The 13,353-nt window shown below is 37.9% G+C and overlaps 1 protein-coding gene across 3 annotated transcripts in view; it reads right to left on the reverse strand.

Moving 5' to 3' along the window:
- The window catches only part of nbn (nibrin), a 63,979-nt gene that overhangs the window by 36,642 nt on the left and 13,984 nt on the right, over window positions 1-13,353 (reverse strand). For 2 of the 3 annotated variants that reach the window (XM_060824410.1, XM_060824413.1), the window contains 5 exons: window positions 9,797-9,914; window positions 7,607-7,785; window positions 5,069-5,166; window positions 3,602-3,743; window positions 420-476 (listed from right to left, as the gene is read on the reverse strand). In XM_060824410.1, the coding sequence (XP_060680393.1) occupies window positions 420-476; window positions 3,602-3,743; window positions 5,069-5,166; window positions 7,607-7,785; window positions 9,797-9,914 (594 nt within the window). The remainder of the gene's footprint in view (window positions 1-419; window positions 477-3,601; window positions 3,744-5,068; window positions 5,167-7,606; window positions 7,786-9,796; window positions 9,915-13,353) is intronic. The other variant, XM_060824411.1, reaches the window with a different exon arrangement.

Genomic DNA, 13,353 nt, shown 5'->3' on the forward strand with positions numbered 1-13,353 from the left:
TACAAACCACAGAGTTACCCCAATGATAAATAGCAAATCAATTACAATTCATGTCTGTTTAACAAGTAAAATTTGACACTGAATCACATTACAAGATATGAGGGCAAATGCTTGGTGTAGAAGGTTGTATTCAGGGGCATCTTAAAAGATGAAAGGAAAATAGGTGTCAAGCTGCCAACAGTACAGCAATTAAAATCAGGGATGCCAAGTTGGAGGTGCACAGACATCTAGAGGTGCAAATTTAAGTCATAAGAATGGGGAAGGGTGAGGCTGTGGAGAGGTTTGAAAACAAGTATGTGAATTTTAAAATTGAGATAGAGATATACATTTTAAAAAATTGTTTGAAAGCTACAAGTTAAACATATAATTAGATACTAAATATTGCACTCATATTGAACTCATGCAGCATGCTTACTCACCCTGACAGGGTCTCTGCAGAATTGAGACTACCAAATTGTTTTCCCCACTGAAGCAGGCTACAGGTAAATCAAAGGCCGTAGAAGAAAATATAATTTTTTTTGTATTCAAAATTAATATTTTGCAAAGTAGTCTGTTTAATTACAGTTATAGTCACTTCACAATTGTCAATTTTATGCTAATTCTTTATCAAACTTATACTGAAAGAACAGGATTTAATGTATCGAACTCACAACAATTCCAATTCAAGGATTTAACTCACTGCACAACTTTTTCTTAGTTTGTTTCAGTATTTTTAATAACTTAAAATAATATAAAACATTTCCCTAGTCTTCATCAACATAAACTGTATAGAGAGTTGAATGTCATTACAGGCCCCATAATGAGAAAACTGTGCCATCTAGTGTTTATTTAGAGATTCTGTCAGACAGCACCAATGGCTGTACTAGTGCTTAAAAATGTGCGTCATCTAGTTCATCTAATTAATTAGTACAGGTACACAATCCTTTATCCGAAATTCTGAAATGCTTTTCGCGGATTGTGGAGCATTATTTTGGCGCACGAACAGGTGACCCTCCTTACCCACTCGAAACATGTCACTCAGATGGGAAGCGGCGGCATGGTCCAGCACTGGCAGTTGTCAATTACGTCTTAGTGCTCGTGCATATGTTGTTAGTTTTTTTAATTTCACCATGAAAATGTAATTCATTCCGAAAACTGAAAAAGTCTGAATTCCAAAAATCAACTAGGTTGGGTTGGGATATCTGGTCGGGATGGATGGGTTGGACTGAAGGGTCTGTTTCCATGCTGTACATCTCTATGACTCTATGGCTTTAGTTTAAGAAAAACGTATTGGAAATAAGAGCATTAAGAACATATGCTTTAAGAAAAACACGGTACTATTTATTGAAAATATCAAAACAAGGTAACTTTTAGATATCACAAATTAGTAATGAAAAAAGCTTGTCTAATGATATTTCTCATATGCCTTTTCATCAAATCTTGCTCGATAGTATCAAGTATCATATTACAGAATCATAGGTGGTGAACCTTCTGGCCCATCAGTACCAAATCCACACTAAAACTATCCTTATCCTAGTTCCACCTTCGTTTCCACATGCTCCATCTTTTCCCCCTCAAATGTTCATCTAACTTCTTCTTGGATATACCCTCAGTATTCCATGGAAAGACGAAACAACCAAGTAAACAGCCCTTTCTCAGGGAAACACACTGAGCAGGTTAGCATGAATCTAGCAAAGAAAGATAGCTTGGGCATGTATTCATTAACAGTTTATAAAAATAAGGGGTGATTGTATTGAAATATTTTTTAAAATTCTGATGGGGCTTTACAGAACTGATACTGTAATGATCTGTTCCACTTGTGAAGGAATCTTAAATCTGGATAGATACAGAACAAAAGAACATGTAAAACAGATACGAAGGACTTTCTTCACCTAGGAGATAATGTATGCCTGAAAATCTGTACACCAGAGAGTTGCGAAGGCTGGATCATGAAGCATACTTTATTAAAACAGAAGGTAGATAGATTTTTGAAATATTGAGGAATTGAGGGCTGTAATAAGCTGGCATGAAAGAGGAGTTAAGACCTGGGACAGATCAGCAAAACCTCATTAAATGGCAGCACAGGTTTCAGGGACTGAAATTTTTGATGTTATAATCAGAGGATGGAATATAGCCAATCTGACAGGGAAACATCATATGGGAAGATGATCTGTGCCAAGAGGCTGGCGATGCTTAAAGCTGATAACATACTGTGGATGGATGACATACAGTCAAAGGTATTGTGGGTAGGAATTGTAAAGGCACTAGCAATAACCTTTCAATCTCCCCTGAAATCATAGGTAGTGCCAGAACGCTTCAGACTTGTAAACATTAAACGCTTGTTCAAAAAAAAAGAGGCTGTCAAACTAAACACTGCAAATTACAGACAAATTAGTTTGACTTTGGTAGTGAAGAAACTTCTAGAAATAACTACTTGGGATAGAATTAATACACAATTGGAAAAATGTGGATTAATTTGGAAAAGTCAACATGAATTTGTTAAGGGATAATTATGTCTAATTAACTTGGAGTTTACTGAAGTATTATAGAAGGCCAATTACAAAATGTACATACACTTTCAAAAGATGTTCAATACAGTGCTGAATATAGTCTTGTGAGGTAAGTAATAAATAATAGTAAGAATAAAAGGGTCAGCAGCAATGTAGGTATAAAACTGGCTAAGGGATATTACACAGAGTAATAGTTAATGCGCATTTTTTTGAATTGGATGAAGGCTTGTAATGGAGTTCCTCGAGGGATGATATTGCGACTCTTGCTTTTCCTGATGCATGTAAGTGATCAAGATCCAAGTGTGCAGGGAAAATTTCAAAATTTGCAGATGGCAAAAATTTTTGGAGAATTACAACCACAAGGAGGACAGTATAAAACTTTAAAAGAAGATCAACATGTTGGTGAAGTTGGCAACTGAAATTCAATGCAGAGCACTATGAGGTGATATTTTGTATAAAGAACATGAAGAGACAACATAAAATGTAGAATAAATGGTGTGAAAAAGCAAAGGTGTACACAAATAAGTAAAGGTGGCAGAACAGGTAGACAGAACTGTTATTGAAGCACAGTCTCATCAAGGCTTCATTAATAAAGGCACAGAGTATAAGTTCAGAGACACCATGCTGAATTGATGCTGGTTAGACCACTGCTGCAGTCTGGGTGCCACATTTTAGGAAGGATGCAAATGCATTTGAGAGAATGCAGAAGAGGTTTCCAAGAATGATTTAGTGATTAAAAAACTTCAAAAATGAAGATAGATTGGAGATGCTTGGATTGTTTCCCTTAGACAAAGGAGTAGAGGTTTGGAAGAAGCTTTCAAAATCATGAAGGGTATAGACAGGGCAGATGGAAGAAAACGGTCCCACTCATAAAAGACATGAGAACCGAAGGACATTGTTTTAAAGTATTAAAGATTAAATAACAGTTATTTTACTTGAGTAATAAAGATATAAATACAGAATGTATAAAACTGAACAAAGTAGAGGGATATAGAGAACTCATTATCAACTCATATCCCCATCACCTAAACAGAATGGTGATCAAGGGGAACATAAATACCTCCAATCATGTGGCTTACATTTTTCTATCTGAAAGTGGGTTACTTCTTTACCTCGTACTGTGTTCTTGTCTTGATTGTGTATCTGGTACGTATGCAATAACTTGTGAAGTATCTGGAGCAGTCATTTCATCCATTTTAAAATTTTCAGAAAGTGTAGGACCTGGAATTGTTGTTCTTGAAGAGGAGAAAATTCCTTAAAGAAATAAGCAAACATCTAATTCATCTAAGCATGTCCATTGCTTTAAAAGAAGGGAACCTAAAGTGCTTTGCATGAACAGACAATAAATATAGCTTGCCCAGCATTTCTCACGTGCATGGTAATTTAGACTGAGACTGCTAAATGATTAATCTCTTCAAAGGGGTGAAACAGAGAATGGATAAGGAAGAAACTTGCATGCTTGGTGCCTAAAACTATTTGCTTTTTTTAAACTCGTGAAACCAAGGCTAATTATGATACAGACAATTGTATTTAAAAATGCAGTAATCGTACTGAACTTAGGAAAATCAAAGAACCATTGAAGAATTACAATAAGTAAAGAGGCCATTCAGCCCATCACAAAGTCATAATAGCCTTCCCGGTCCATAGGGTTTCTCTCTAAGATTCATGACTAGTGGTGGTTTTATCTGCGGATCATCACAACTCAGGCAGAAGGAAAAGTTGAGAGAGTCCTTCATGGTAACCTCAGCCAGTGTGGGAATTGAACCAAAATATTTGGGTCACTCTGTATTGCAAACATCAATTGAGCTAACCTGCACATCACTTTTCTGCCAAATGAATGTACTTCAGCCCATTCTAACCCCACCTTCTAGCACCTAATCTCAGTCTTTGTAAATTTCAGACCTTTAGGTGCAGATTTAGATTAGTTTAATTTCTACCTCAATCTACCAGACAGCTGTGGGTGGAAATTTTGTTTCAAGTCCCTTCTGATCCTTCTACCAATCACCTTAAACCTGTGACCTCTTTGCCAGGGGAAATGGGCATTCCCAGTCCACTCTCTCCAAACCCGTCATTATTTCTGATTTGGAGGTGCCGGTATTGCACAGGAATGTACAAAGTTAAAAATCAGTTTATAGTCAAACAGGTTTATTTTGGAACGATACTCCTTGACAACCACCTGATTAAGGAGCAGTGCTCTGAAAACCGGTGTTTCCGAATAAACCTGTTGGACTATAACCTGGTGTTGTCTGATTTTTAAACTCATTATTTCATACACTTCCATTAAATCACCCCTTAGCCTCCCTTGTTTTGAGTAAAACAAACCTAGCCTATCCAGTCTTTCCTTGTCCCTGCAATATAGAAGCCCTGTCAATATGCATGTAAATTTCCTGTGTACTCTCTCTAAAGCAGTTATGACTTTCGTGTAATGTATAATGTATTGGTAACTGTACACAGAACTCCAGCTGTGACCTAACCAGTATTATTAGAACATAATGCACCCTCAATAGCATGCACTGTTCTTCGCATAGCTCAAATTTGAGTATGACATGACATACTAGTAACATATTTTATACACTTACCCTGATCAAGCAGCCGGTTGGGGTTACAATAAATATCTGTTGAATTGTGAATAACTGCAAAACCAATCTCTGCCTCAGATATAACACGCAGCCCTTTTCTAGTCAAAGAAAAAACATTCTGGTTAATATGAGCTTAAAGGATAGCTAACAATGAAAGCAATTTAGCATTTTGAACTGATAAATTACATTCCTATTCATATTCTGAGTGTATAATCCCTATCATTTTGTTTTCTCATCGCTTAAAAAATTTTAACTACTACTGTTGTCGGTATGAAGATTTCCAAAATAATCTCTAATGCTTGAGTAATGTGCAACTATTACAGCAATTGTTTTTGGTGATGGCATACAAATTAGAAGTTTACTAAATTCATGATTTGCCATGATGTGATTTGAATTTATGACTCCAGGATTAGCTTCACGGATTCCGGTACCATTGCAATTTTCTTAAAAAATGGCAAAGATTTTTTTAAAAAGCCACTTGTTAGCATATCAATCATTAATTGCAAATATTTTCTGAAGGTGTAATACTCCTGAAATAAATTGTAACTAAACTCCTCAAAAATCATATGCTGCTGATGAACTGATATCGCTTGTCCACGGTTACCTGTTGACTAATATACTCTATATAAAACAAAGTGCTAGCTAGAGAAGTCCAGCAATTTTGTCATCTATGGTAAGAGGAACAGTCAACTTTGAAGCTCAATACAATTCCTCTGTGGATTGAAGGGGACTGAAAAAGTGATGGTTTTAAGCTGCTGAGTAAAAAACATGGCAAGGAATAGGAAGCGGAACAATTGACAAGGCAAAAGATAAAAAAGAGTAACAATGGTAGCAGAGAAATGATATCGATGAACAGATGATGATCCCATCAGGTATCAACAAGAGAAAATAAGTCAGTTGGGGAGGGCTGGTGGAAGTTGAGGGGGAAGGTTGAGGACAAAGTGAGGACAGTTTATGGTCCAAAATTGTTGATTTCAATATCTGGGTCCTGAATTCTGTAAAATGCTTAAACAGAAAGTGAAGTGCTCTTTTTTCAGCTCAAGTCGGGCTCTGCTCAAATACTGCAGCAGGCCTAGGGCAGACAGGACTGCATGAGTGCAAGCTGATATACTGGAATGGCAAGGACCAGAAAGTCAAGATTATTTATGTGGACTGATTGGAGGTTCCTCAAAGCAGTCATTCAGTTTGCAGCAAATACAGTGAGCTAGATTAAAAGTAGTGCAAATAAATCTGTTTCATCTGGAATTTACGTCTGAGTCCTTGGATAAGGAAGTGGGAGGGATTAAATGGTCAAATGTTATACCTTCTCATGCAATTACAGAATGTGTCATTGGGAGGACTGAGTGGTGAAGGAGCAGCCAGGGAGTCACAAAGGAAACAGTCCCTGCAGAAAGCCAACAAGGAAGGAGAGCAGAAGAAATGTTTAATGGCAGCATCCTGCTGGTGGTGACAGACATGTAGGAGAATGACCCTTGAGAATGTGGAAGCTATTAGTTTGGTAAGTGAGGACAAGGGAAACCTTATTTTTCTGGAAGGGAGGAGAAAGGGTGACAGAAGTGCAGGAAATGGTCAGATTCTGCTGAGGGCCCTGTCAAATATAACTGGATATAATCCTTGGTTGAAAGAAAAAAGAAAGACATGTCGAACATCAATAAAAAGTAGCACCATTAGAACAGATGTGACACAGACAGAGAAACAGCGAGAATGGGTTTGAGAAAGTGTAGTCAAGGTCAATGAAAGAGTCAGTGACTTTGCTGTGGACAATAGTTGATGGCATGTCCCTAAAAAGGTCAAGGAAAGTCAGAATAAAAGATGGAGCAGGCAAAGTTGAGAGATGGAAATTGGAAGTGAGTTGATTAACTTTTTCCATTCCAGATGAGAGCAGGAAGCAGCAACGTAAACTGAAGTAGAAAGCCTCCCCAAAATAAAATTAAACAAGGAATGTTCCACATATCCAAAACACATATTGAAACATCCTCTCCACTTTCGTCCTGTCATGTCCTTTTAGGATCTTAAGTTTTGGAGAGAATTGGTAACTGCTGTTAACACAGGAAACTCTAAGAGTTAGTACCAATGACACTTAAAGACTGGCAGTATATTTCCAAGCCAATAGCGAATGGCCTAGAGGTGGTGGTGGTTCTATTTTGGGAAGAAATCAGCAGTGAGCTGTGAGGCATCAGGATATAATAAAGTGGGAAGCTGTGGAGGGAATATCTCTGGATGAGTGAGGTCAATGACAGTCCTTGACGCAACAGCCTGGCGTTCAATTATGGTGTTCAATTGTGGAGTCATGCTCTAGGGGAATTTCGGAAGAAGTATTTGAGAGTTGGTGCTCAGTATCAGCAAGATATAGGTCAGTAAACCAGACCAACAACAGCAACATCCTTGTCAGCAGGTTTAATAAAGTTACAGTTTGACCTGAGAGAAAGGGGTACACAGCAAGTTCACAGAGGTTAGAGCAAGTGAGGGCAACTAAGAAATTAAGTTGGCCAATTGTTAGATTTTATATTATATTTCATATAAAGATAGGTTATGTACCGTTGCAAAGCTCTCCTCACTGACTCAATCAATTTTTCTCCTGAAGTTTGAGAATCTGACATTCCAACATCAATGACACAGTTTCCTGGTGCTTCAAGGAATGATATATCTGAGGTACTATTCCCTACAAGTTTAACATCTCCTCCTCCAAGAATTACAGCAGAATTCAGCCTCTTGTGCTGCAAGACAAGTCACATATATAGTTAATAGCCATCAAAAATACAATATGTAGTATTAACTCCCAGTGTGAATATGATTGCATCAAGCAATTTTTGTTAAAAAATTTACATGAATCAAACAGTGCTTAATGCTAAATAATACATAATGCAATAATTTGAAATAAGCAACGGTAACAACATGAAAGAAATAAATAGCGTTAAAAATTCTTAAAACATCAGATCATTCAATTGGTATTCACAATGATTACTGGCAGGTAAACTAGTAACAATAGATCAGATTTAAAATTATTCAAAGGTAAACAAGCTTTTTTTTTCACATAGTGAGTTATAATATTCCAGAATGCACTGCATTAAAAAGTGTTGGAAGAACAAACAATAATAACTTTGAGTTTAAAGTCATGTTCAAATGCAACATCACATCAACAGAAATACAAACATTATGGGATAATTTCTGCCACCTTTGCTGAACAAGGCTGAGAACTACAATGCTCCAATAAGCACCCTACTCCCAGTGACAACCAGTTAACCTTATTTTTGTAACAGGTCATGAACCAGTTGACCAACGTGTTTTCCCAAAAAAGGCAAAGGGTCACCTTAAATTTGCAAATCTACAAGACCTAAATGGCATTTTGTCCACCCCAATCAACTAAATGTGAAGCAGTCAAACCTGCAGTCTTGCATGCTGCTCCAAAAACTGTAACATTTTGTCAGTCCAGGAAGGACACGGATTGTCATCTTAGCCCAGAGAGTTGAAAGGATCATTATTTAACTGGTTAAGATACATTCTTCTGCAAAGTTTGGATTCATCAAATGTGATGCACCTGTGGCGCAAAAGGAGGCTCACTGGTTTTCCCAGAGAACAGAGAGCTGGATGGGACGTATGGAACTAAAAGATTCTGGCTACTTAATGTACAGAAAGCTTGCTACATTAAACTGCTCATTTACACGTAAACCCAACAATGTTTAAGATACATTCATCTTTTGCTACCACTGCATGCTAGCTAGTTTGGTCAGGTTAGGTATGCTCTCAGCTGAATTTTTGACAATGTACAGCCCTTGACGTAATTGATATCATTACTTTCAACACTGGTATCTCTCTAACTTGCTTTAATTGCAAGTTAATGCTGTGAAAAAGGGCATTCAAATGTTTCTGAACATTAACATTTTTAAGTGGTGAAAATCTATATTTTTGAATTTTGTACAATGAAAAACTGCATTTCCCTCCATTTATCACCTTCGCTCTCACTCATCACTCCCTTTAGAAATTGGTCAGCAACTTCTGAGGTCAGGATATCCTCTCCAGTGAAGACCATTCTGCCCTCATTAATGCTGCACAAAGCATGTTTTCTCTCCATGCTGAACTTTTCCTCTACTGGATGGTTTCAGACAGACATTTTTAAATACAGGCGAGCAGCCTACCCTCCAGCCCATGAAGTACAGTCTTATGAAAGCCACATTTCTTCCCTCTTTTTTAAATGTAAACTTTGAGAAGCTTACAAATTAGCTTTAATATTCCTTGTTGGTTTTCTGTAATATTCTATTTCCATTTTTGTTGATATCTAAAATGTTTCCAATTTCCTGATGTCCTTAGCAATGTTACAAACCCTCCTCTTAATCCAATACTATAGGTGAGGACTGTTTTTGAGGGCTCTTGTGGTGCAATGGTACTGTTCCAACCTCAGATACCTCTTAGTTTCAAATCCCACCTGCTCTAGAAGCATGTCACTAAATATCTGAAGAGGTTGATTAAAAATATAAGTAACTTCTTCAGTTAGCTTTGCCATTGCAGAAAGTTTCAGGGTTATTAATCAATGATAGAAAGCCTTTCTATTAAAAAAAATCTGAGACTTAACTTTGCAAATACAGTGTTATTCAGTTACATTTGCTTAAAAAATATTTTTTCCATACAACAATTAACACACGAAACTCTGTGCACATATGTTTTATACATTGAAGATATACATGTTTTATATCTATTGAAGATTGTTCCTCTTCAAAATCCAACTATTACCTGCTTTTCATTTAAAAAAATGAAAGTTTTGCCTCTAAAGATCGATTTTCTTTCAGGCTTTGTTGTAATGTCCAGCTCTCCAGGCTTGATACTAGGTTCATCAATTGGTGGAGAGAAACTGTGAAGAATAAAATTTATCATTTTTTGTTGTTTCATTACAATGTTCAGAATGATAAAATATGTTAAAAAACGAGTTTGTCAACAAATAATCCATTTCGACATTATGCTCGATCGTTGCTTCAAACCAAAGTGAACAGGTACCTGTTTAGGCAATTGAATTTTACCTTAAGACAGAAATACGTAGGGAGGAACTTTTTGCTTTGCAATACAAATTAAAATTAAAGTCTTCACTAGGGACAATATTATAATAACATTTTAAACTTTTACTTCTAGGCAGGGGAGTGAGCTTCACTTCCACTATAGGGGATGAGGGCTCAGTTTTCTCATGAACAATCCTCTGATGTAATGCATTAACAGCACAACAATCTTGTGGAAGGAAGGGCAAGAAGTCGACAGTTGCTTAAGAGTTCCAAGGTCCAGACATCCTACTTAAAAGAGAGGATTTCATTCCTTGCAGTCAGGCGCACTAAGGGATTGAGTTTGTGTTTGCATCTGAACATTTTGGCCCTTCCAACCTTGCCATGGGAGTCTGCCTGCCTTCTGCAAGCAGACTTCCACCTCTGATCAACCTCCCGGACACATGTTCATTACACTCCAGTTATCCTTCCTCGGATTTTTTTTAGATTAGATTCCCTACAGTGTGGAAACGGGCCCTTCGGTCCAACAAGTCTTCAGTGACCCTCCAAAGAGTAACGCATCCCGACCCATTTCCCTCTGACGAATGCACTGAACACTATGGGTAATTTAGCATTGCCAATTCACCTGATCTGCACATCTTTGGACTCTTGAAGGAAACCGGAGCATCCGGAGGAAACCCACGCAGAGACGGGGAGAATGTGCAAACTCCACACAGACAGTCACCCAGGGCCCAGAATTAAACCTGGGACCATGATGCTGTGAGGCAGCAGTGCTATCTACTGAGCCACCACGCTGCCCGATGTGGAGGTCAGTCATCTCAGCACCAGAACATCTTTGCAGGAATTCCTCAGAGGAATAATCTATGACTAACCATCTTTAGTGTCTTCATCAATGACATTTCCTCCATTAAAAGGTTACAACTGAGGCATTTTGCAAATGATTGCACAATGTTCAGCACAACTCAGAACTCCTCAGATGCTGAAGCAGTACATGACCAAAAGCAACAAAACCCAGACAATATGCAGGTTTAGGTTGAGATGTAGTACACAATACTCACATGTTAATGCTGCCAGGTAATAGCCATCTCCAATGAGAAACCATCAACTCTAATATTCAGCAGCAGGACCATCATTAATCCCCCACAAACAATATCCTGGGTATCACTGACTAGAAACTGAACTGGACTAGCCATATAAATACTGTGTACAACAGCAGACCAGAGATGGGGAGTCATGTAGCAAGTAACTTATCTCCTGACTCCCCAGACTTTGTCCACCATCTACAGGCAGCAAAGGTTAGAAATTAGATGGAACACCACCCACTTGCCTGAATGAATGCACTTTAAAAAAAATAAGAAATCTAACACCTTTCATGACAAAGCAATTCACTTGATTTGTACCACATCCTCAAACATTCATTCCCTCCATCCTCACACTCAATTGCAGCAATATGTACTATCTACAAAAGGCACTATAGAAACTCACCAAGGCTCTTTAGACAGAATCTTCCAAATCCATGACTACTCATACCTAGTAGGACAAGGGTTAGCAGATACATTGAAAGACCATCACCTGCAAGCTCCCCTCCAATCCACAAACTACCCTGATTTTAAAATCTATTGCCATTTCATCAGTATTTATGGGTCAACCGCCCTCCCCAACAGGACTATGGGCCTACCTAGACCAAATACATTGCAGTGGTTCAAGTAGGCAGATCATAGCTACTTTCACAAGGGCAATTAGTGACGGGTACTAAATACTGGAGCAGCCATCAAAGCCCATGTCTTGTGAATAAATTAAAATAATATAATTGCTCAAAGATGATAGTTCCATAGTCAACATTAGACCCTTAATTACAGATTTTTATTGAATTCAAATTCCACCAGCTACCATGGCAAATCCAGGTCTTCCACAACTGGGTCTCTGGATTAACATTCTAGTAATAATACCACAATGACTTCACAATAACCCTCCCCCAATTGTAAAGTTTGTACTTAATGCAAGCAATATGGAAAAGACATCTTTATAGAAAACATACAAATAGCATTGCATCAATTAAATGAACAGCACCATTCATATTTTGTCTGGACACTGGAGGGAACTGTACACAAATAGCTGAAACACTGTATCACCAAACAATGACATTACTACCAACAGTAGGATGCAACTAATGATGAACGCTATAAGAATAGTTGTTTGCAGTCATTTTGCTAGGGGATCCAAATTTCAATCAACTACTCTCAAGCCAGACACACAGTGTGGAACAACTCTTAAGCCTCCAAATTGATTAAATCACATCAATTTGACTCATCGACAAGCAAAATATGATACATAATATTCATTTAAAACATTCTTGTCTTTACAATTCTAATTCATACATTTACATTCCCACATGGCCCTCAACAGTCCTATAGGAAATGACCGTAGGGTGACAATTCCTCAGAGGTCACTCACTCTGAGATTGTATTAGCACAGGAACACCCAGATATTATGCCAACTCAGTCACATTTTGGACAGACAGGCAAGGAAGACAATTTGACTTTCACTTTTGACTCTTGCATTCTAAGTGAGCAAATAGAGAAATGAAGGGATAGTAAAGAGCATTTGGGGTAGAGGATGCAACATGCTGGAAGCTCTGACAGAGAATATAAATGCTGAAGCTCAGGGGCTGTTAAGGATGAAGATACTTCTGAAGGAGCAGGAAAGAACACAATATTCTTTCGGCCTCCTAGCCACACTGCATGCTTGTATAAAGATTAGTGTAGTTAGTTTCACAGAAGTGCAACGATGTTTCAGGTCTTTGCAATGATGTTGTTGGCCATGTAAAGAGTGGCCATTTACATGAAATATCATGTGAGTGCATGCAAAGCTCAAATTTCACACAGTACGAGTTTCACCTTAAGTTTGGATGATGAAGCTCTCGTCTTGGTTATTCATCAACTACTGATAATCAACAAAGGTCTCATTGTCATAAGGGAAGTGCACATGGCCATGAGAGAGATGATGGTCAAAGGGCATATGAAAGTGGTGACTCAATTCAAAACATTTCAATTTTTTTATCCATCGCAACTTAATCAGATAGTATCCTGTCAAGTCCCAATGGCTGATCCTAGCTTCGGCAGGATCCAGAAGAGGGATTAAGTGACCATCATAGAGAAGTAGTATTAGGCAAACTAATGGGAATTAAGCCAGACACATCCCCTGGCCCCAATGGCCTGCATTCTAGGATGCTAGAAGAGGTAGCAACAGAAATAGTGGATGGATAGCTTATAATTTAACAGAAGTCATGGGATTCAGATG

This window comes from Hemiscyllium ocellatum, chromosome 4, assembly GCF_020745735.1.
Source record: "Hemiscyllium ocellatum isolate sHemOce1 chromosome 4, sHemOce1.pat.X.cur, whole genome shotgun sequence".
Lineage (NCBI taxonomy): Eukaryota > Metazoa > Chordata > Chondrichthyes > Orectolobiformes > Hemiscylliidae > Hemiscyllium > Hemiscyllium ocellatum.